This window comes from Chrysochloris asiatica, unplaced genomic scaffold (assembly GCF_000296735.1).
Source record: "Chrysochloris asiatica unplaced genomic scaffold, ChrAsi1.0 scaffold00013, whole genome shotgun sequence".
In the NCBI taxonomy this organism is placed as follows: Eukaryota; Metazoa; Chordata; class Mammalia; order Afrosoricida; family Chrysochloridae; genus Chrysochloris; species Chrysochloris asiatica.
In genome coordinates this window covers 23,621,900-23,647,462 of record NW_006408531.1, presented here as the reverse complement: position 1 = coordinate 23,647,462, position 25,563 = coordinate 23,621,900, and the positions used below count along the sequence as shown (strand labels likewise).

General features: G+C 37.0%; 1 protein-coding gene across 2 annotated transcripts in view; it reads left to right on the top strand.

The window, feature by feature from the left end:
* L3MBTL3 (l(3)mbt-like 3 (Drosophila)) overlaps nucleotides 1-25,563 on the top strand; it is a 146,677-nt gene that overhangs the window by 66,393 nt on the left and 54,721 nt on the right. For both annotated transcript variants that reach the window (XM_006834672.1, XM_006834673.1), the window contains 3 exons: nucleotides 4,145-4,255; nucleotides 18,896-19,010; nucleotides 23,792-23,894. In XM_006834672.1, the coding sequence (XP_006834735.1) occupies nucleotides 4,145-4,255; nucleotides 18,896-19,010; nucleotides 23,792-23,894 (329 nt within the window). The remainder of the gene's footprint in view (nucleotides 1-4,144; nucleotides 4,256-18,895; nucleotides 19,011-23,791; nucleotides 23,895-25,563) is intronic.

The window sequence follows — 25,563 nt, the reverse complement described above, 5'->3', positions numbered from 1 at the left end:
AATGACTTTTCGCTTTCTTCATGTATGATATTCTTGATGTCATCCTGCAACTCTTCTGGTCTTCTGTCTTCCTTGTTTAATGTATCAAATCTGTTCTTCAGATGCTCTCTAAATTCAGGTGGGATATATTCAAGGTCATGTTTTGGCTCTTGTGGACTTGTTTTCATTTTCTTTAGCTTCAATTTGATTTTGCATATAAGTAATTAATGGTCTCTTGCACAGTCTGCCCCTGGCCTTGTTTTCACTTATGATATGGAGCTTTTCCATCGTCTCTTTATGCAGATATAGTCAATTTGATTTCTCTGTATTCCATCTGGTGAGGTCCATGTGTATAGTCATCTGTTATGCTGTCTAAAGAAGGTATTTGAAAGGAACAAATCATTGGTTTTGCAGAATTCTATCAAACGTTCTCCAGTATTATTTCTACCACCAAGGCCATATTTTCCAACTCCTGAGCCTTCCTCTTTGCTCCCAACCTTTGCATTCCAATCACCAGTATTGATCAGTACAGCTTGATTACATATTTGATCAATCTCAGATTGAAGAAGTTGGTAGAATTCTTCTATTTCATCCTCACTGGCTTTAGTGGTTGGTGTGTAAATTTGAATAATAGTGGTATTAACTGGGCTTCCCTATAGATACATGGATATTATCCTATCACAGACAGTGTTGTACCTCTTGACTAATCTGGATATGTTCTTTTTGGCAAAGAATGCAACACCATTCCTCTTTAATTTGTCATTCACGGTATAGTAATCCATGTGGTTGTCAGATTCAAAATGGCCAATACCAGTCCTTTTCAATTCACTTATGCCTAAGATATCGATGTTTTATATGTTCAATTTCATTTTCACAACTTCAGATTTTCCCAGATTCATATTTTGTACATTCCATGTTCTGATTTTCAGTGGATGTTTACAGCTATTTCTCTTCATTTTGAGTTTTACCCCATCAGCAAATGAAGGTCCCGCGGGCTTTTCTCCCATGGGTTTTACTCCATTTGTGTCATCAAAGCTCTACTTTGAGGAGGCAGCTGTTCCCCTGTTGCATTTTGAGTGCCTTCCAACCTGAGGGTCTCATTTTCTGGCACTATATCTGACAGTGTTTCTCTGCTATTCATAAGGTTTTCAGTGACTAAATATTCGGAAGTAGTTCATCACTCTCTTTTCCTAGTCTGTCTTCGTCTGGAAGCTCATCTGAAACCTGTCCACCATGGGTGACCCTGCTGGCATTTAAACTACCAGTGGCATAGCCTTCAGAATCACAGCAACTCACAAGCCACCACAGTACGACAAACTGACAGACGAGTGGTGGCCGTCTGTTCAACTTAGGTCACTTTATAATTCTTATTTTCCTATGAATTTAAAAGAAGTGAAAGATGTATTAAATAGTTGAGATTTTTTTATGTTAATAATTATTGCTGTTAGTTTTAAGTGCCTTTGAGTTGATTCTGACTTATAACCACCCTTGTAAAGGTTTTCTAAGGAGTACCTTGTATATTTGAACTGCCACTCTTATAGTCCAAGTGCTTATCCTACAGTGTCACAGTAGGACTCCAGTGTCACTAATTAGTTTATTAAAAATAAAACTTTTCATTAGCTGATTCTTTTGAGTATAAATTGCAAGTATTTTAAGTGGTAGAAATATTTAGAAGGCATGGGCCCAAATTTAGAAGAAAAGAACATCTAAAAACTTAAAAGGAAAATCATAGTACATGAAGAAAACCTACATCAAAGATTATGTATGATTTCACCTAAGAGAGTAACTCCAGGATTTTAAAAGAAATATTCCCTATTTGTGAGATGTTGTATAAATCGCTGCACATAGCTGGACCCTGAAGTTAATTATTTTACAAGATTCAGTAAAGATATTTTTTTATACCTTCAAGGATGTGAGTAATAATCCTCCTTCCTACCCTGAGCCAATACATCCTGGAGGACTTAGATGTTCCTATAACTCAGAATAAAGTCAAATTGACTTTGAAACTGGGAGGAATCAGTGTTTGAAGAGTGACCCTCAACCTTCTCCAAAAGTAGCACAGTCAGAGAGACAGGCTAGTCTTCTTGTGTTACTGAGAACCACATACTAGCAAGAGTAATGTTAGAAACCTTGATTAAGTATTCTGTTACGTGGAATTAGTAGACAGAAAAAGTATATTAACAAGATGGAAATGTTCTGCGTAAAATATTTCTAAAACATGGCAAAGAGGAATGATTTATTGGTATCAAGCATTGTGTAAAGGAAAAATCTAGTTCTGGGTGTAAACATCCCTTGGGTGCCATTAAGTGTATTCCCCATAGGGTTTACTTGGCTGCAATCTCTACAGAAGCAGATTACAAGGTGATCCTGAGCTGCTAGGTAGGTTTGAACCACCTTCCTTTCATTTAGTAGCAAAGCAGTTAAATGTTCTGTCACTAGGGCTCCGTGTTGTTGTTGTTGTTAAATACTGTTAAGTCGGTTCCGACCCACAGCGACCCTGTATAGGGTTTCCAAGGAGCAGCTGGTGAGCTTGAACCGCCATCCTTGCGGTTCAGAAGACTTTGCAGCCCAGCGCATTAACCCACAGCGCCACACCAGGATTCCCCACAGTTAGCAAGACTATAATCCTTATGGAAGTAGATTGCCACATCTTTTTTCATGGAGAGGCTGGTAGATTTGAACCAAAAATCCTTTGGTTAGCAGCTGAGTCCTTTGACCACTCTGTTGTTAAGTGTCATTGAGTCAGTTCTGACTCATAGCAACCTTGTATAGGGTTTATGAGGAGTGACTGGTGATTTTGAACCACCAACCTTGTGTTTCAAACCAACTTTGTGGTCTGGGCTTATCCTACAGTACCATACTAGGCCTCTGACACAACCCTAGACAACTTTATTCTTTTTAAGGACTGAGACAGTTCTTAAAGTTCACCCTTGAGTAGATGAATTATCTACTCATTTTCCTCTTCTTGGATCTACCTCCTGCTTATCAAGGAAGATTTGAGTTATTAGCGTGGCATCCCAGGTATATTAATACTGTGAAAGGAGTGAGACAGTGGACGTTGGTCACTAGAAGAAATCTAATTGATAATTTTCATTTTAAATAGCAAATCAGACTTAAGAACCTGGTTCATTCCAGGTATGATCATATCAAACTCATAGGCTTGTAAAACTGAGGTAGGCTCTCTGAAATGCTCCATGCCTTCTTATGTGATACCAAGTAGCATCCCTTTATGCTATTTTTATTGGACTGTTTCTGACAGGAATGTAGTCTAATACAATCAGAGCTACATTACACTTTGCTGTATGTAAGCTGGGTAAAGTTATACCAGATTGGTATACTATATAATGTCATTTATATTGACAGAAAACAAAGGTTTCTTTAGTTTGACCTCTTAGGTGACTTGTATTGTTTATTTTGGCAGTTTTTATGTAATTTTCATAACAACAATTTTATTTCCCTTATTTTAAAGAGGAGGAGTCTGAAGCTCAGAAAGTGTAATTAATTTGCCTACCATCCTGGGCTCAGTGGCATTGCTCTTTTGTTTTGTTTTCATATTAAGCAGTCCCCTTTCCTCAGTAGTTTCAGATATCTGCTGAGTACTTAAGAAGCTCTAGTTTCTCCGTGCTCCCTCCCGCTTTTCTAGGATATTCGAGCTTACATGTTTTGGTGCTAATTTTCTTTTTTACAGACATCTTCTGTTTTTTGCCTTTAATACTGCTTCTAATCTTAGTGCCTCCTCTCAGTCACATTAATGTTTTCTCTTTTAATGGTAATCTTCATGCTTGTTGATTTTTTTTTTTTTTTTTTTGCCAAGACACTTCCACCTACTGTGAAAAAGTTCTGTCTTCCCTATGATTAATCAAAACACAACATTTTAAACGGCATCATCAGGTATCCTGCTTAAGTCTGTTTTACGTGCTCTCATCACTAGGTGTCTGGCTGTTTTTAATGCCTAAGGGCCTATGCACATGTGTTGGGATTGTGTTATTTGATGGGGAGGGTCAAGGCCAGCGCCACCCTAGAATCTGGAGAGTTCTGATAGGTCTGTTCTCTGAAATAGCTCCTTCCCCCCCTTATTTTTTTTTAATTCTGTCTTTGTAATATCAAGTCCACTTCCTGTACTGTCTCTTCCTCTAACACTGTATACAATTTTCTGTTATGGCAGAAACCGCCACATGGATTCCAGAAAAAAATGAGGCTGGAGGTCGTAGACAAAAGAAACCCCATGTTTATTAGAGTAGCAACTGTTGCAGACACGGATGATCACCGAATAAAAGTAAGTTTTCTCTGTTGCATTGTGGTTTTGTCTATTGTTGTAAGACATCTTGGATGGAAATTTGTAAAGAGATTGAATTCGTGTAGGCTTGTAATTAAATTAGTAAACCTATAGGAATATTCTCATTAAATTGCAGTACAATTTTTGTAAGCTAGTATTCATCTCGCCCTCTTCTTTTTCTTTCTTTCTGTTTAAGTTTTGTCCTTAATTATGGCATGAATGCATGTTTGGGGAAAGTAGACCCAGCACATAAAATAAAATTTCATTAAGAAAACTTAACAATATTTGACTCTGATATATAATATCAGCACTGGGCTGCCAACCACAAGGTCAGCCGTTCAAACCCACCAGCTGCTCCCCAGAAACCGTACACGGGTCGCTATGAGTCAGAACTGACTCGACGGCAGTCAGTAACAATGATAAACTTAAAGGTTACTATTTTTATGAAATGTGTTAAATATAGACTTTTCTGAGGAATATTTTGTGTGATCAGAGGAGTAAAGATCAATACTTTTATAGATGACATTAGGTTTTTAATTAGAGTTCAGTTTTTTAAAGTTAGACACGTCTTATAAACAAATTGTGGAAAGATTGGCTCATTTTACTATCTTGAAGTGTGAAATATGATAGGGAATTTTCGTAGGAGGAAGCCAAGTCTATTGTTTCTGGCTTAAGTGTTGACTTCACTTACTCTCAAACTGTAATAATACCCATTCTGTTTACTTTGTAAGATTGTTGGGAATTTCTGTTGGGAATAATAATTTTTATACTAACAGCAAAATATTAGATTTATGTAGTATTTTACAAAATCATAGTGTTCTTGCATTTGATATTTGTGGTAACAGTAGGGGAAATGTTATCACTAATTTGAACAATTCACTGTGTTTTAAAATTACATAATCCTAAAACGTCTAAATAATTTCTTATAAGTAATGCAAGGCCAGTGTTAACAATGATGAAGTACGTTTCCTTGTTACCTGCCCTTTGTTGTTGTTGGGTGCTGTTAAGCTGATGTGGACTCACACATAGAAAACCCACTTGGCAGAGCAGAAATGCTTAGCTGGCTGTACTCTTGACAGAAGCCAGGTCTTTCTCCCCTGAAGTCACTAGGTGGGTTTGAAATGTCATCCTTTTGGTTAACAGCCAAGCATTTAATTGTTGTACCATTAGGGTTCTGTGTTAATTGCCTTGTTGTTGTTGTGAAGTGTCATTGAATCGGTTCCAACTCATAGGGACCCTATATAGAGTTTCTGAGGAGTGACTGTTGGGTTTGAACTGCCAACCTCGTGGTTAACAGTAGTGTGCTTATCCACACCAGCACTCATTAACTGCCCTGCTGTTGTTATGTGCTATCAAGTTGGTTCTGACTCACAGAGACCCTGTATAGGATTTCCGAGAAGCAACTGGTGGGTTTGAACTGTAGACCTTGTGGTTCGCAGTCCAGTGCTGATCCTACAGTGCCACACCCAGGAGTTCCCTTAACTGCCCTAGTTGTTAGTAAAGTAAGTCATAAAGCAGTCATTGTATTTTAGAATTAGAAGTAGTTTTTTTTTTAAATAATCTAGACTGATAGTTAACAACAGCAGCAACAAGAGTCAAATAAATGTAGGATTAAGGAAGATAGTATTATAAGTCAAATTGATCAGAATTGAATAAAAATAACTTGAGTTTGGTGCAGGAAAAATTGGTTTGTATACTACTAATAGGAATGTGAAGTAGCTCAGCCTTTCTGAAGATTACTTTGGCCTTAATCATTAAGAGTCTTAGAATGTTGTTTACCCTTTCTTCAAGAATATCAGATCTTGAAATTTATGTTATAAGGGATAACTTCACTGAATATTCACATTAAGCTGTGTTTTCCAAGCTATTTCTGGTGCCATTGGGCTTGTGCATGTGTTCTGGGACTCAAAGTTCAAAGCTCCCAAGAAAAATACATCAGTGATATTTATTCTATTTATCATTTGTTTCAACTACATTGATCCTGGTGTGGCACTCTAGGATAAGCACTGAACTGCTAACCCACAAGGTCAGCATTTCAAACAACCACTAGCTGCTCCTTGGAATCCCTATACAGGATCACTATGAGTTGGAACTGACTTGATGGCACTTACGAACAACAACATTAGGAGATGATTAAAATAAATTACCTATGTATATATTGTTAAAATTAAACATTTTAGAAAAATGTTTAATATTGGTAAGTAAAAATTTCAGGTTTAATATTATCTACTACATGGCTACATTTCAAAGACCAGGTATATTATTAAGTGCTGTAGAGTCAGTTCTGACTCATAGCAACCGTGTATGGGGTTTTTAACGAGTGAATGATGGATTTGAACTGCTGAGTTTGCAATTAGCAGTCCAGTGCTTATCCTACAGTGCTACATCAGGTTGTTACATGAAAATTGGCATAATGTGAAACTGGAGGATGACTTCATCAGATCTTAGAAGGGAAGATTGGTACATCATTATATCACTGCCAAATCAACATCATTACATCACTGCCAAACCACTGAGCATCATAATCCAGTCAAGTTGACATGTAATTTTAATCATCAGAGTCAGTGTTATTCTAGCCTTGCACCTCAGTGTTCATTACTATTAGATGTGCATTGTTAATGTGCAAAATAGTCAACTAGTATATATTTAATATTACCGTAAATGCAGTATAACATCAGATAATAGGAGAGGTGGAAAGTAAGGGAGTGTTGTTACGTGTCTCTGAGTTGGTATTGACTCATAGCCACTCTATAGGGTTTCCGAGGAGTGGCTGGTAAGTTTGAACCACTGACCTTGTAGTTCAAACCAACCTTCCAGTCCAGAGCATTATCCTACAGCACCATAAGTAGGCAGTGGTGGTGGTGGTGGTGTGCCATGGAGTTGGTTATGACTCATAGTGACCCTTTAAAGGGTTTCCAAGTCTGTAAATCTTTACGGGAGCAGAAAGCCTCATATTTCTCCGGCAGAATGGCTGCTAGTTTCGAATTGCTGACCTTGAAGTTAGCAGCCCTACTCGTAAACACTGTGCTACCAGAGCTCCTTAAGGAGCTCTGGTAGCGTAGTGGTTACGAATCGGGCTGCGAACCTAAAGGTCAGCGGTTCGAAACTACCAGCTGCTCCGCGGGAGAAAGATGAGGCTTTCTACTCCCGTAAGGATTTACACCCTCGGAAACCCTGTACAGGGTCGCTATGGGTCGGAACCGACTCGACGGCACGTAACAACAACAACCAGAGCTCCTTATGAATGCATAAACGGTTCTGGAAAGAAACGTCCCAAAATGACAGCAGCGCTGGGACGATAAGTGATTAGGGTTTGTTTGTTTATTATTATTATCTGGCTTCGGGAACATATATTACTTTTGTAATATAAAACTATTTAAATTTACTCCCTCGTTTTTCATATGATAAACTAATGGTCCAGAGAGGTTGAGTTCAATTAGTTTGTGTCAGTGTTTAAACTACACTCCAGTTCTTTTTGCTGCTTGTTGAATTTTTTCTCACATTGTAACATTCTAGTGAGACCTTTACAGCCAAAAAAGAGCAGGCTATGAGATATGAATACTGTTGACAGTCATCTTTGTTATGAGTCTCAGAATGAATTTGAGAGCCAAAGGTAAACTCCTGACAATACATCTCAGAAGGTCAGCGAACAGGGTGACTCAAAGCATGACTCAGTTTCAGGAGTTACCAGAGACTTCTGATAATATAAAAAAGCTTTCAACAGTAGAAGTTCTTCCGATAATGTGAGAGATAATGTAACAGTAAATCATGGTTCTTTTTGGGCCGGGGAGAAAGAAGAAGAAGGTGAAACTATAATAGTATGTTATTTGCATAGCTAAATTATTTTAAATTTCTCAGGAATAAAGTCAACTCTTTAATTTAAAGGAAATAAAATTAACTTTCAAGTTAAATAAAATATACGTCATGCTTTGAGCTGTAAAAGTTAAACATTTAGATTGTTATGTGTTTTGTCAGATGTTGACAAATACAGTTGAAGAGAAACAACCAGACTGTCTGTGCTCTCATCCTGAGTCAGCTTTGCGTCAGCTGTTCTCTTATTAGAAGACGGCAGAGAATTTGCCTGTAGCTCTGCATTCTTCCTGTGTCTCACCCACCTCTTTCTTGAGTTTTACACATTTTAACTTTTACTAATGTGTAACACATCATTTTAAAACTCAGCTGCTGATAAAAGACTTAGAATATAAAACCCCATCTGTTCCTCAGCCTCTTCAGCTGGACTCCAGAAGCAGCCAGTTTAAACCATTTGGCTGTTGTTTATGGCATTTTATTCACAATTTTCTTGATAATATCCAGCTCCTATTGTTTTCAGTTCATCCATTTTAAGTTTGCCTTATTAACTTCCTGTGTTATCCTAACTCTAGATGTAGATCTTACCACGCCGTGCACTTAGCCTTTCATTGGTTATTTCAGTTTGGTTTTATTCTTCACTCTTCCTATTATTGTGAATACTTAAATATTGTTCACTGCTCAGGGACATAGTCTTTTTATTTTGATTTTTTGTTTTTCCTGGAGTCAGCAATTTCTTTGTACTGTGATTTATTTTATTGTCTTTTTATGTATTATTAGATTTTAATAAATATGTCAATAAATGTGAATTTCAGTTAATTTTTGAAAAACTCAAGTATATTTAAAAATACTCCATCTGTAGCTTTAAAAACATTTTATATCCGTAAACTCATTTCCATACAACTCAGCGACCACCTATTCCAATCAGAGTGGTTGTACTGTCTAGTCTGATACAGAACTTTCATTCTCACACTTCTTTTTGCTGACCAAACTATGTTATATTTTATCATTTCTGGATCCCACACATTGTTTCCCTTACTTTATTTTCTTATTTGGCTGAGCCACATCTTTTTGTGTATTTGTAAGAAAGATGTGGGAATGCTGTGGTTCTATAGTTATAAGCCCTGGACTGCAAGCCTCAAGGTCGATGGTTTGAACCTGCCAACTGCTCCACAGGTACAAGATGAGGCTTTTGCTCCTGCAAAGATATACAGCCTCGGAAAACACTATACAGGGTCAAGGGTCACTGTGAGTTGGAACTGACTCAGTGGCACTTAGCAATGACTGATAAAGAAAGATGTATTAAAGCATGCTTTTTTGACTGGCTGCACATCAGAAATTGTCTGTTAGCCTTATATTTGATTCATTCTGTGACAAGGTAGTGAATTTTTGTTTAAGTGCCTTCGAGTCGGTTCCGACTCATAGCGACCCTGTACAGGGTTTCCGAGGGTGTAAATCTTTACGGGAGTAGAAAGCCTCATCGTTCTCCCGCGGAGCAGCGGCTGGTAGTTTCGAATTGCTGGCCTTAAGGTTCGCAGCCTGATACGTAACCACTACGCAGTGAATTTTAGAGAACCATTTTCTCTCAGAATTTAAAAGCATTGTTTTGTCTTTTCAGTATCTGATGTTTTTGTACATATGTGAGTCTAGTCTGCTTCCTTTTTTTTGGGTGATGTACTTTTTCTCTCTTGCATCTCTCGGGATCATCTCTAGGTCCTTATTGGTCTGATGTTTCATAATGTTGTGCCATGGTGTGAGGGTCTTTTTAATTATTTGTGGTAGGTACTGAAACCTTTTCTCTTTAGTTTTATGTCTTTCAGTTTGGAAAATGTTTGTGTGTTATTGTATTGCTTCCTCTCCTTTTTTTCTGTTTTCCTTCTAGAATTCCGGCCCCTCTGGTATTGAACCTTTAGATTAAACCCCTGATTTTCTTATGTTTTGTTTTCGTTACACAATTTTCATTTTTCTATTCAGCTTTCTTAGAGAAATCTACTTCACCTGTCAAACTTTATATTTTGGTTTTAATTAAAACTGATGTTTCTAATTTTCCTTTTTTTTTCTGATTTCCCCCTCTTTTTGTTTCCTGAAGCAGTGTTGCTTAATACCTCTCTAAGGATACTTTGTTGTTGTAAAGCACTGTCAAGTTGCTTCCAACTCATAGTGATCATCCTGTAGGAGCAGCTGATGGGTTTGAACTGCCAAACTGTGGATAGTGCTTATTCAATCTAGTGCTTATCCAAGATACTAGTGATAGTTTTGATAGTTTTTCTTCCCTTCCCTGCTTTGTTTCTGTTTCTGCCAAACTTCTCTCTTAAATAATTAATTTGGTCTCCGATTTCACATTGGAGACATTCCTTCTATGTCAGGCAATCTTGACTGTCATTTAGATTAAGGAAAAGGCATTGAACAAAAGCTGTTTTCTTGAGTGGGGCTTCTTGACTGGTGGAACTCATCGTAGAACTAGAAGGCACCGGCTTTAGCACTAGGAGACTCACATTTGTTAGCAATGGGGTCCTTTCTTTGGACCAGTGTCTCTCCTTCCCAGGGAATTGTGAACCTGTTACCTACTGTGTGAGACAGACAGGGGAAGGATCAGGTTGAGAATCTGTAGTCTCTTGATTAGTCCCCCTATTTTTAATTCAGCACATCACCATTTTCTTTCTTAGAATTCAGAGCCTCAGTGAATGATTTTGCAGGTTTTTTGAAGGGATAGTTGCTTTGGTGGGTGAGGTCAAGGAGTAGATCCAGGATCAAACCACTCCATGTTCAAAATTAGAACCGATCCTGTCTTTCAGACCCTCATCCTTACAGACCTCCATTTAGTGCCTCCAGATTGAACCACTTTGCTTCTAATTCTAGTCTCCTAGATTTCAACTCACTCTTTAAATTAGGCTAGCTTGGTTTCCATCCACTTTTACCCTCCATAAAGCTGAAGCTGGTTGTAATTTCTCAACTGCCATTGCTACTTCCCTTATGTTTGTACTAACTAGTTTAAAACTTTGAAAATAAAACTTTATTAGCATTTTGAAGGAGAGTGGAGATAAGCATTTGATTTTAACACACTTTTTTTTTTTTTTAAACAAAAACTTTAAAAAATTTGTATTGTAAATCGGGTCTATAGAGGTCAGTTTTCCATTCAACAATTGATACCCATTTTGTTTCATCTCACTGATTGTCATCCCCCCAATATAGTATCTCCTTCCCACTTTTTCCCTTAGGGTGAGTTCATTTCCAGATCTGAAGGTTGGCTAAGGGCCGTAGTTGCCAGGGGTTCCCCTAGTATCTTTACAACCAGTAAACCTGGTCTTTTTTTATGATTTTGACTTTTGTTCCACATTTTTTTCCCACTGTACTCAGGACATTGTAATTGATCCCTTTCAGAGCAGTTGGTAGTAGTAGCCAGCCACCATGTTTGGCCTTAGGCTGGTGGTGACTGATGGTCATATGGTTCAGTGGGCTAATTGTTTCCGTATGTCTTTGATGTTCATCACTTCTTTTCCCCAGACGGAGATATACCAATTGTGGCACCTTAGGTGGTCATTCACAAAATTTTAAGACACCAGTCACTTCTCACTAAAGTAGACTGTAGAACACTGTTTTGTGGACTATGTTAACACCAGTTGGCCTTAGTGTTCCTTGAGATTATGGGCCTAAGCCACCTAGCCCAGCGATAAATATCCTCAATGTTTAATGTTATGTCTAACAAGTTTACATAAATTTGCCCTCTGTGTGTTCATCCACATCCATGGATGTATTTTCAGCAAAAGTCAGTATCCATGTGTACTCTCACTCCCTCCCACACCTGTTCAGCCTATGTGCCTTTCCATACATCTACTGTTATCACAGATTGTCTAACATATATTTTTAGTAGTTTGATTTTTACATCAACAATAAAAACCATCAAAATTATTTTATTATTAATTAATTTGTAAGCTTCAGATAGTAGATTCATTGCAAAGAATATTATCTTGATCTAAATGTGTGCGGGTTGTAAGAGTGTGAGATTCATTAATGAATGCTTAATTATTTTGTTGGGAGCTGTCAAGTGAGTGGCAGTTCATAGTGAGTGCCATAGTGACTGTATGGACAACAGAAGAAAACACTGAGCAGTCCTGCACCATTCTCGCAGTCTTTGCTGTTTGAACCCATTGTTGCAAACACTGTGTCAGTCTGTCTCATTGAGGGCTGTGCTCTTTTTCACTGATGCTCTAGTTTTCTCAGCATGATGACCTTCTCTGGGGACTGGATCCTCCTGATAAGACATCCAAAATGGATGAGACACAGTTTCCCCATCTTGCTTCTAAGGAGCATTTCTGCTATACTTTTTCCAAGACAGATTTATTTCTTCTTCTGGAAATCCACCATAATTCAAATCCATCAATTTTTCTTTGATCTTCCTTATTCCTTGTCTAATTTTTGAATGCATACGAGACAATTGGAAATGCCATGGCTCGAGTCATGTTTTGTTTTGTTTTAACACTTTCACAGAAGATTTGCCTAATGCAAAATGTTGTTTCATTCCTTGACTGTTGCTTCAATGAATGTTGTTTATGGATTCTTTTCTCCATTTATCATAATGTTGCTTATTGGTCCAGCTCTGAGAATTTTTGTTTTCTTTATGTTGAGGTGTCATTTATACTGAAGATTGTATTCATTGATTTTCATCAGTAAGTATTTCAAGTCCTCTTCACTTTCAACAAGTAAGGTTAGGTCATCGGCATATCACAGGTTGATAATGAATCTTTCCAGTTTTGATGTAGGGTTATTCTTCACATAGTCCAACTTCACAGATTAATTACTCTGAACATAGATTGAATCAGTAAAAGTGAAAAAAATACAACCATGACACATGCCGCTCCTGATTTTAAACTACACAGTGTCCTGCTTATTCTGTTTTCACTTCTGCCTCTTGGCCTTTGTACAGGTTTCTGTATGAGCACAATTAAGTGTCTTAAAATTTCAATTCTTTATATGTTATCCATAGTTTGTTTGATCCATACAGTTGAACGGCTTTGCATAGTCAATGTAGCATAGGAAAACATCTTTCTGACATTAGCAATGACATCCCCAATTCCATGTTGTCTTTGAAATCCAGTTTAAATTTCTGGCAGTTTCCTGTTGGTACTACAACCAGTTTTGAAAAACCTTAAGCAGAATTTTAATCAAGTGTGATTGTAATGATATAGTTTGATAATTCTTTGGAATAGGCACAGATATGAATGTCTTCCAGGTGGTTGGCCAGGTAACTCTCTTCCAAATTTCTTGGCATAGACAAATTAGTGCTTCAGCACTGCATTTATTAAAACATCTCAATTGGTATTCTCTCAATTTTTTGTCCTTTAATTATATAATGCTTCTGAAATACCTCCAAGGCCACTATTATTCAATTGTACATACCAGCCACTAAAACCAGTGATGATGAAATTGAAGAACTCTACCAACTTCTTCAGCCTGAAATTGGTCAAACATGCAATCAAGGTGTATTGATAATTACTGGCGATTGGAATGCAAAGGTTGGAAACAGAGAGGAAGGGTCAGTAGTTAGAAAATATAGCCTTGGTGATAGAAATGATGCTGGAGATCACACGACAGAATTTTGCAAGGCCAGTGACATAGTCATTGCAAATTACCTTTTTAAAAAAACATAAAAGATAACTATACACATGGATCTTACTACATGGCATACACAGAAGTCAAATTGACTACATCCGTGGAAAGAGATGGTAGAAAAGCTCCATATATCAACCAGAAGGCCAGGAAAAACTGCATCAGATCATTAATTGCTCGTATGCAAGTTAAGACTGAAGCCGGATAAAATTAAAACAAGTCCATGAGAGTCAAAATAGGACCTTGAACATATCTTACCTGAATTCAGAGATCATCTCAAGATCAGATTTGTTGCATTAGACATTAAAGACCGAAGACCAGAAGAGTTGTGGGATGTTATCTATATTATCATACAGGAAGAAAGCAAAAGGTCATTAAGAAGACAAGAAAAAATGGAGGTCAAAAGAGATGCTGATGTGCTCTCCAGAGTAGAGATGCTAATGCAAATGAAAGAAATTAAGCGGTGAAACAGCTGAACAGAAAAATTTAAAGGGCAGGTGGCACAGAGAAAATCAAATATTATAATGAAATATGCCAAGACCTAGAAAACCAAAAGGGAAAAACACGCTACGCTCAGCATTTCTCAAGCTTAAGGGAACTGAAGAAAAAAATTCATTCAAGCCTTGACTTGCAATATTAAAGGATTCCATGGGCCAAATATTGAATGATGCAGAAAACATCAAAAGAAGATGGAAGGAAAACAGAGTCACTGTATTAAAAGGATTTGGTCAGTGTTCAGCAATTTCAAGAGGTGGCACATGATCAGTAGTCCGTGGTACTGAAGGAAGAAGTTCAAGGTGCACTTGAAAGCATTGGCAATGAACAGGGCTCTGGGAATTACTGAATAAAAATTGAAATCTTTCAGCAAACTAATGCAGCACTGGAGGTACTCATTCTTCTATGCCAAGAAACTTGGAAGACAGCTATCTGGCCAACTACATGGAAGGGAGATCCATATTTGTGCACATTACAAAGAGTGGTGACCCAGTGGAATGCAGAAATCATTGGAAAATATCATGAATTTCTCATGCAACTAAAATTTTGCAAAGGTAATTAAAAAACTGGTTGCAACAGTACATTGACAAGGAACTGCCAGCGGTTCAAGCTGGATTATGATGAGGACATGAAACAAGGAATATTATTGCCTACATCAGGTGGTTCTTGGCTGAAAGCAGACAATACCTGAAAGATGTTTATCTGTACTTTATTGAATATGCAAAGGCTTTCCATTGTGTGGACTGTGACAGGCTATGGACAACATTGTAGAGAATGGAAATTCAGGAACCCTTAATTGTACTCAGGAAGAGCCTATACATAGACCAAGAGACAGTTATTTGAACGGAACAAGGGGTCACTGAATGGTTCAGTATTAGGAAAGGTGTGTGCCAGGGTTGAATTCTCTCACCATGCTTATTCAGTCTGTATGCTGAGAAAATAATCCAAGAGGCATCAGGATTGCAGAAAGATTCATTAACAACCTGCAGTATGTACACGATACAACCATGCTGGCTGAAAGCAAAGATAACTTAAAAATACATACTGATAATGGTCAAAGAGCATAATCTTCAGTATGCGCTGCACCTCAATGTAAAGAAAACAAAAATCCTTACCACTGGTCCAATCAATAAAATCATGATAAATGGAGAAAAGATTGAATTTATCATAGACGTCATTTGTTTCACTCCACTATGAACACGCATGGAAGGCAGCGGTCAAGAAGCAAGGCAACTTATTTGCATTAGGCAGATCTCCTGCAGAAGCCTTCTTTAAAGTATTGAAGAGCAAAGATGTCAGTATTAGGACTAAGGTGGTGAGCCTGACCCAGGCAATATTTTCATTTGCCACATATCCATGTCAAAGTTGGACAATGAATAATTAAGACTATAGAAGAATTAATGCACTTGAGTTATTGTGTTGGAGAATAATATTAAAAGTACTGTGGACTGCCAGAAGAATATACAAATCTGTGTGGGAAGAAGTATAGACAGAATGCTCCTTAGAAACCAAGATAGCCAGATTTTGTATTTCATACTTCAGACATGTTATTAGGAGGGGCCTATGGAGTCCTGGTGTGGCACTGTGGACTAATGCATCAGACTGCAAAGTTGTTTGAACTGCAAAGGTCGGTAGTTCAAGCTTACCAACTGCTCCTTGGAAACCCTATACAGGGTTGTTGCTATGGGTCAGAATTGACTCGTCGGCACTTAACAACAACAATATCCTTGGAGAAGGATCTTATGCGTGTTAAAAGTGGAGGGTCAGTGAAAATGAGGAAGACCTCCCCCCAAGAAGACAGATTGGCACAGTGGCCGAAGCAATTTGCTCAAGTGTAACAATGATTGTGAGGATCGCACAGAACATGGCAGTGTTTTGTTCTGTTGTCTGTAAGTTTGCTGTGAGTTGGAACAGACTCAAAGGCACGTAACAACAACAGTAACAACAAACTATGAAGAGGTTAAATATCGGTATTTCATTTGCTACGGTAACTCTTTGTATTCCTTCCATCTTCTTTTGATGCTTGCTGGGTCTTTCAGTATTTTGCCCATAGAATCTTTGCAAAATTCTATCCTGTAGTTTCCGGCATCATTTCTATTACCAAAGTCATATTTTCTAACTACTGATCCTTCTTCTGTGTTTCCAGCTTCCTCGTTCTGATCATCATTAATTAATAAGTTCTTAAAGCTAATATTAGGAGCCCTGGTGTAGTACTGTGAGTTAATGTGCCAGACTGTAAAGCTATTTGAACTGTAAGGTCGGCGGTTCAAGCTCACCAGTCACTCCTTGGAAACCCTATACGGGATCACCATGGGTTGGAACTACCTTAACAGCACATAGCAACAACAACAGCAATTAAGTGAAAATATTGAAAAGGAAAGGGATAACATTATATATAGGTAGCCTCAACTTTCAGAACACCGTCTATTCTCATTGACTTTGTCATAAGTCTATTGTGATTTAAGCCCAATAATTATCAGTATCTTTATAAATCCAATATTTATTTGTCTTTAGGGGATTGGAATCATTAATAAATGTGCAGTTTATATTTTAAGTCCTATATACATTAAAAATAGACCAATCATAAACATTTACTTTGATGATGAAGCATTGGATAGCCTTGGCATTTTGTCAGTTTCTAGAATAGCTCCACTTATGGAAAGTTCTGGTTCATCTGATTATCCCTTGGGATAGAGATAGCATTTCTTGTCAGAAAATTAGTGAGCTATCTCTATGGCCCCTTTTTTTTTTTTTTTTTTTCACAATATGTTTTGTTTCGTTAAACTGCATATCAACTGTATTAAATTGGTTAGTATTTGAATTCATATTTTCAAGCAACTGAAGCCCCTGATTTAGTTTAGAAAACAATGTTCAGTTAATCCTTTCACTGGAAATCATAACATTGAACATCTGCAAATGAGTGTCTGAGAATGACTGTATCTACAAATGGTATTTGCAACATTGTATACAGTACCTCTTACTAACAGTAAGATGCGCAAAAACCAGATGGTTGTAAATACAGCTCTTCATCACTGCAATGTACCGTAAGTCAGGTACCACCTATATTAATAGATTCAATTTGTTAAGTATAGTAGTTTTATTAGAAATAAAGAAAATAAGAAGATAACTCTTATTTTCACTGTTAACCAGTTTTAAAGGATATAGACATATAATTAGAAATTGTATGCCGTATAGAAAAGTAGTAAATGAAAGATATCCCACCCCATCTATACCTAGTCTCTCTCTGAAGATATTTACTTATTGATTTTTTTCCAGAAAGCAAATATATGTGAACATTATCTCATATATATGTACTTTTTAATACCTAACCTACTTTGATGGGATTGGGGAGCACAGTGACGCCACGTTCAAATGCGCTAGTTGCTCTGTCGGAGAAAGACGAGGTTTTCTGCTCCTGTAAAGATTTAAAGCTTCAGAACCTGTATACAGGGTTGTTGTGAGTAATAGGTAGATATTAAAGAGTATGTGTATATGAGCTAATGTTTGTAAAACAACAACAACATGGAGTCCTTGTGTCCTGGTGTGGTTCTATAGGGTAAGCACTGGACTGCTAGAAACCCTATACAGGGTTGCTGAGTGGGAACCTACTTGACACTATTAGCAGTAGGTAGTATTCTTTTATCTACCATTTATGTTTGAAAATACTCATTTGTTCTCATAGTCATCTGATCTTGACATTACCCAAATGGGAACTGTTGGTGGGCAGTCTCAGACACTCATTTGCAGATGTTCAGTATTATGATTTTCAGTGAAAGGACTAACTGAACATTGTTTCCTGTACGAAGGAATATTAAAAAGTTACTGGAAAATTTCAGTGTCTTTTAATTCCATTTTTCTACAAAAGTTTTAAAGCCCCCTTTTATTTTGTGGTTTTTAATTTGTAATTTTTTAGTTAAACGTATAACTGATCATGTTTTCATTTGTTTGCTAGCCATTTGTAATTGGTTTCTTGATTTGTATCTATTTACCATCTTTCTATTGGATTTTACATCTTTTCATAATGATACATAACATTTTAAACATTAAGAACAGAAAGCCTTGTAATATGTATAGCAAATTTTTTTGAGGGCTTGTTGTGGGCCTTCCATCTTCCTTAAAGTATATTTGACACCTGGAGTTTTAAATTTCTATGTAGTCATACTGGTGGTCAGTTTTTTCTTTTATGGTTTTTAAGTTAGGTGCCTTGTTTACAAAAGTTATTCCTCGCTAAAATTACAAATCAGTTCACTCGTGCACTCTTTTAAAACTGTTATGATCTAGTTTTTAATGTTTCATTGTTTTTAAAATCTGACATGTATTGTCTTATAAAGAGTAAGGAATTCATAGACCTTAAAAAGAAGTCTGTCTGATGAACCTAATTAAAAGGTAAAATGTGTACAATGCTAGCAACTTATACTTTCATCTTAAAAGACCACAGTCTCTGATCCCTAGTGACCATGCCTTAATGATCAACTGGCCTTTCATGTGGTGGCCACTAAAGATTGTAGCACTCACCTTTCTATTAAAAAATATTATTTAGAAATGCTGCAGTGCCGCTGGCAAGGACTCATCTCTCATTATACTGTGAACAAGGTATTTATATAATGAAAATAATTTCTTTGGCATTAATTCTAATATATAATTTAAAAGAGAATAAAAATGGTTACTTCAGGCATTCATTTTACTGTGGAAGATATTAGACTGTGCTGTTAATTTCCTTTTGTTCTCCAGGTTCACTTTGATGGCTGGAATAGTTGTTATGACTACTGGATAGATGCGGATTCTCCTGATATTCACCCCATGGGCTGGTGTTCCAAAACTGGACATCCTCTTCAGCCTCCACTGAGTAAGATACAACAGACCACTTACTAAACAAAAAATTCTTCAGGTTTTTTGTTGAGTTCAGATTTTTGTTAATTGTCTTTGCCTTCATTTCTTTTCACTTCTCTGTACTGTATGTTTTCTCTTCTGTGTAATTTTCTTCCTTTTTCTATATGGTCAATTACCTGGTAGACATAAAGATATAAAAATTATGGTTAAAATGAAATAAATTTTAATCAGTGTTTTAAAAATTGTAGTATTGTTTTTAGGTGCTGTTGAGTCGGTTTGGACTCATAGCAAACCCTCTGAACAACGGAACAAAACACTTCCTGGACCTGCAATATCCTCACAGTTGTTATGTTTGAGCCCATTGCTGCTGCCATTGGGCCAGTCTATCTCTTTGGCATCTTGCTGTTTTCCACTGACCCCCTACTTTACCAAGCATGATGTTCTTCAGGGACTGTCCTTCCTGATAATATGTCTGAAGTACAAGAGACTAAATCAGGCATCCTGGCGTCTTAGGAGCATTCTGCATGTACTTCTTCCAGGACAGATTTGTTTGTTCTGCTGGCAGTCCATGGTGCTTTCTTCTCCAACACCATAACTGAAATGCATCAGCTCTTCTACGATCTTCCTTATTCATTGATCAACTTTCACATGCACTTGAAGTTATTGAAAGTATCATGGCATGGGTCAAATGCACATTAGCCCTCAAACTGATGATATCTTTGCTCTTGAACACTTTAAAGAGGTCTTCTTTTACAGTAGATTTGCCTAATATACATTTTTCTTTGATTCTTGACTGTTAATTATGGCTCCAAGTAAAATGAAGTCATTGATAACTTCAATCTTTTCTCCATTTATCTTGTTTTTTATTGGACCAGTGGTAAGGATTTTTGTTTTCTTTAAATTGAGGTGCAGTCCATACTGAAGGCTGTCTGTGGTGTTAACTTCATCAGTAAGTTTTTGTAGACCTCCCACTTCCAGCAAACAAGCTTGTATCATTTGCATATCACAGGTAGTTATTGAGTCTTCCTGCAATCTTGATGCCACAATCTAGCTACTTGGATTATTTGCTCAGAATACAGACTGACCAAGTATGGTGCAAGAATACAACTCTGGAACACACCTTTCCTGATTTTAAGCCATTAAGCACCTTGTTCTGTTTGAATGACTGCATCTTGGTCTATGTACAGGTTCCTCAGAAGCACAGTCAAGTGTTCGGAATACCCATTCTTCACAGTTTTATCGATAGCTTGTCATGATCCAAACAGTCGAAAGCCTTTGCATAGTCAATAAAATAGAAGTAAACAGCTTTCTGGTATTATCTACTTTAAGCCAAGATCCATCTGATGTCAGTTATGAAATCCATTGTTCTAGTGAGGTTGGCCCAGGACTGGACATTGTTTCGTTCTGCTGTGCATGGGGTCGCTATGAGTCGGTTCTGACTCGATGGCACCTGACAACAGCAGCAACAACAAAACATCCTCTTCTAAATCTGACTTGAGTTTCTGGCAATTTTCTGCTAATGCATTGTTGAAGCCACTTTTGAATTATCTTCAGCAAAATTGTGCTTGCATGTTTATTAATGATAATTTATTAATGACAGTTGTTCAATTATAATTGTTCATTTATAACCCATCCTGTTGGGTTATCTTTGTTTGGAAATACGGGTCTCTTCCAATTGGTTGGCCAGATCGTTACTTCTCATCTATGCTTGGCATAGTTGTGAGTGAGTGCCTCCAGTGCTTTATCGGTTTGTTCAAAGATTTCAATTTGTGTTCTGTCAATTTCTAAAGCCTGTTTTTCACCAATGCCTTCAGTACTGCTTGAACTTAATCCCTCATTACCATTGGGTCTTGAAATAGTTGAACATCGATCACTTCTTTTTGGTGCAGTGACTCTCTATATATTTTCCTTCCACTTTTGATGCTTTCTGCATCATTCAGTATTTCAACTATAAAATACTTTAATAATGTAAATCACGCCTTGAATTTTTTTCTTCAGTTCTTTGAGCTTGAGGATTGCTGAGCATGTTCTTTTCTTTTGCTTTTCTAACTCTAGGTCTTTGCACATTTCATTATAATTTTTAACTTTGTCTTCTTGAGCTGACCTTTGAAATTTTCTGTTGAGCTCTTTTACGTTCTTATTTCTTACATTCTTTGTAGCATCTCTATGCTGCAGAGCAAGTTTCAGAGTCTCTTCTGACATCCATTTGGTCTTTATTTTTTCTTTCCTCTCTTTTTAATAACCATTTGCTTTCTTCATGTATGATGGTCTTGATCATCCCATAGCTCTTCTGGTTTGGGGTCGTTAGTGTCTAATGCATCAAGTCTGTTCTAGAGATGGTCTCTAAATTCAAGTGAGATATGTGTAAGATCAATTTTTGGCTCTTGTGGACTTGTTTTAATTTTCTTCTGCTTCAGCCTGAACTTGCATATGAGCAATTGATGGTCTGTTCTAATCTGTCCTTGAGCTTTTCATCATCTCTTCCCACAGATGTAGTCACTTTGAATCCTGTGTATTTCATCTGGCAAGGTCCAGGTGTATAGTCACTTTTTATGATGTGGAAAAAATGTCTTTGCAATGAATAACTCATTGGTCATGCAAAATTCTGTCATATGTTCTTCAGCATCATTTTAATCACCAAGCCCATATTTTCCAACTTCTAATCTTTATTTACAACCTTTGCATTCCAATCACTGGTAATTATGAAAGCATCTTGAGTGCATGTTTTATCAATTTCAGGCTGAAGAAATTGGTAGAATTCTTCAATTTCATCAATATTGACTAATGGTTGGTGTATACATTTGAATACCAGTGATTATAAATGGTCTTTCTTGTGGGCATAAGTATATTGTCCTATCACAGACAGCATTATACTTCAAGACACATCTTGAAATTTTCTTTTGCTAATAAATGCAATGCTGTTCCACTTTAATTTGCCATTCTTAGAAGATTCAAAATAGCCAGTAGCAGTCCATTTCAGCTCACTAATGCCTAGGATGGCATCATGGTGTGGTGCCATAGGATAAGCACTCAACTTCAAGGTTGGTTTGAACCACAGGGTTGGTGGTTGAAACTTTACCAGCCACTCCTTCAAAACCCTACAGGTTCGCTATGAGTCTGAACTGACTTGACGACACTTAACAACAGTGCCCAGGATTTTATTTTATTTTTAACAACTTCCAATTTTCCTATATCCATACCTCATACATTACATGTTCTGGTTATTAATGGATGTTTACAGCTGTTTTGCCTCATTTTGAGTTGTTCCTAATCAGCAAATGAAGGTTCTGTAGTTAACTATACTTTGAGGAGGCAACTCTTCCCCAGTTGTATTTTGAGTGCGTTGCAACCTTAGGGGTTCATCTTCTGGCACTATATCTGAAATTATTCTGGTTTTAAAAATCAGTATTCCAGTGTTATGTCACAGTGTTATTATGCTATTCATAAGATTTTTCAGTGGCTAAGCATTCAGAAGTAGTCCACTTCTAACGACTTAGGACATGGCATAGACGGGTTGTTTGTTGTTAAGTGACGTCGTATTGGTCCCCCTTCATAGCAACCCTGTTTAGCAACACTTCTGAGTAGTGCTCCATATTACTCTGTATTCTACTGTATTGCTTGAAATTTTTAGTGTTCAAGTATTCATAAATTAGTTTTGATATTTACTTGATAAATATTATATAGAATCTTTTCATAGTTATAATTTAGGTTACTCAAATTAGTGACATTTTGAAAAAAAAGATTAGATCAAAGTTAACCATTTTCCTATTGGAGTATGATACTAGTGTGAACAAAGTCATAGGGTAAACACATTAAAAGTGAAGATTTTTCAAATATATTTTAATTTTTAAAGGATCTGCTTTTTCTGTACACATCACCAGCTGCTCCTTGGAAACTCTATACAGGGTCACACAGTAACAATTCTTTACTTGGAGTCCTGGTGTTGAGCTGCAGGGTAATGCACTGGATTTTAAGTTAGCTTTGAATTGCAAGGTAGGCTGCTTAAGCTTACCAGCCTCATCACAGAAACCCTATGCAGGGTCTCTATGGATTGGAACCAACTCAGCGGCACTTAACAACAATTCTTCACTTATATCATTATCTGACATTTCACATTTATGACAGTAGTGAACAATATATCTGACTGTATTGCACTTTGATATTGCACATCTAGCAATAATGAATTCTAAGATGCAAAGAAGGGAATGTTGGCTGTGACAATTACAGTTTATGTGTCACCTTAGCTGGTCCTTGATTTTTTGTGGCTTGTTGTTGTTGTTGTTGTTGTTAAGTGCTGTCGAGTCGGTTCCGACCCATAGCGACCCTGTACAGGGTTTCCGAGGCTGTAAATCTTTACGGGAGCAGAACACCTCATCTTTCTCCCGCGGAGCAGCTGGTAGTTTCGAACTGCTGGCCTTAAGGTTCGCAGCCCGATTCGTAACCGCTACGCTAATGATGTAATTTGGCAGATATTGTGATGTGATGCGATATGATCATCCTCTTTTTTCTCATAAAGAACACTGATTGTCTCAAAAGTATAATTCAAACTCACCAGCCACTCTCGGAAACCCTTTGCAGGATCACTATGAGTCAGAACTGATTTCACAGCAGACAACAACAATAAAACCTGATCTTTGGAGATTAACCATGTTGATAAGTGAGGAGGCACTTATATATGTTGTACAAAAAGTAGACTTAAATTTAAGGATTTTTTTTCTTCCTTATTCTTATTCTAAACATAAGACTCTTTCTGATTTCTGGTTAACATTTTGCCTTTTTTTTTTCTTATTTTCATAGGCCCCTTAGAATTAATGGACGCTTCAGAGCACAATGGATGTTCAACACCAGGATGTAAAGGGATTGGCCATTTTAAAAGAGCAAGGCACATGAGTCCTCACAGGTATGTAGTTGGTGCCACTTACATGAAGATTTGGTCAAATAGAGAGTGTTTGTCTCACATATGTGTAAGATGCTTTTCATGCATAATAAATAGATGTGAAGTTAATATTAAGTACACACACACATACTTAATGTGGTTACCATGGTGATCCTATAAAAATGAAAGGGAGTATCTGTAGTTGGAAATCTCCTGGGAGAAAATAAATTCACAGTTCTTAAAATAGATTTACTGTAGTTATTTAGCCTTGTCTTCCCAACCAAAGTAGTTTTGAATATACTAGAAATCTGAGATAATAATTTTGGATTGACCACTAGTAATGAGAAGAGGATGGTCCTCTTCTAATTATTTGTTTGGTAGAATATGATAGGATTGGATAAGTCAGCAATTTGAATAATAAAAGATGAGAGTACTATAGACTAGCAGCCAAGTTCTAAAAAGCACAGATAGAAATAAGCAACATGAGAATGTATTGGTTAGAAAAATATTTCCCAATATGTGTTTTGTATCCCTAAGTAACTTTAAGAAGAAAAATCAGATGCATACATTAGAAATTGGATATATTGTTTAGATGATTTTGGAGTCTTTGTAGATATTTTAAACATTACTGCAATACTAAGAAATACCTGTTACTTCACTGAAATTTTTAAGAAGTGAAAATGATATCTATTTAGGTATATAATTCTAAAATCCCAACCTTTAGAAATAATCATTTGCCAGTATAAGTGTTCTAGCAATGAGTTAATTGGGTTGCCAGTTAGAAAATCAATTTCTTGTTTATCTAGTTGGTACAAATTGTGAATTCAGGTCACTGAAAACATCTGAAGACTGCACTGCATTTTGCTGTAAAAGTTAACAGATGTTGCAAAATTATTGTAATTATTTTCATCTGGGTATAGTTTCATCTTCTGCGCAACCTCAAATACTGCTTAGCTTCCTTTTGCAACACTCCTCCCTAGTTTTTTGTAAGGTTGAATATGTTCCAGAATAAAATGTCTGAGCATAGACAGACTGCTGATTCTCTTTGCAAATACTCATTTGAAAATCCTTTTGGTTGCTTGTATGACTGCAAGCCAAATGCTATAAGATTAATTTAAACTGAGTTAAAAGCCCTGTATCTTGGAAGTGATTAAATATTGGCTACTAAAGGCAGCTGGGTTCTTTTTCAGACATTTTATAAGTTTAAAAGCAATTTGTTCAAATTGTGAAGAAGAAAGAACAAAGCAATGAAAAACAAATACTGACTGTAGGTTGTTGGGGTGCACTTGGAGACTAAAAATGGTCTTTTGGAAAAACTCCCCCACAGTTGCTCCTTTTAGAATGGCTTTAGGTCTGAGTGGGGAGGACACCTCTCCCAGATGCTCTGAGGTGACAGTGTCCTGCCTCCTCCCCAAGGGCCCCAGCCACTCATCAGAACAATCTGCCTCCAGACCTCAGTGTACTTTTTCTGCAGCACTTACTCGTAGATGCTTTGTGGTTCTTAAGAGAAGGGCAAAATTGTTGGATGAATTATTGAAGGTATTACGGAAAACTATGGTAAAGAAGTTCTTTCACTATAATTGGAGCCATGAATAGCAAATTACTTATTTGCATTGAAATAGGCAAAATGAGATCTTATATAGCTTAAAAGACATGCATTGTTAAGCTATATTTATTTTCTTTTCAGTAACAG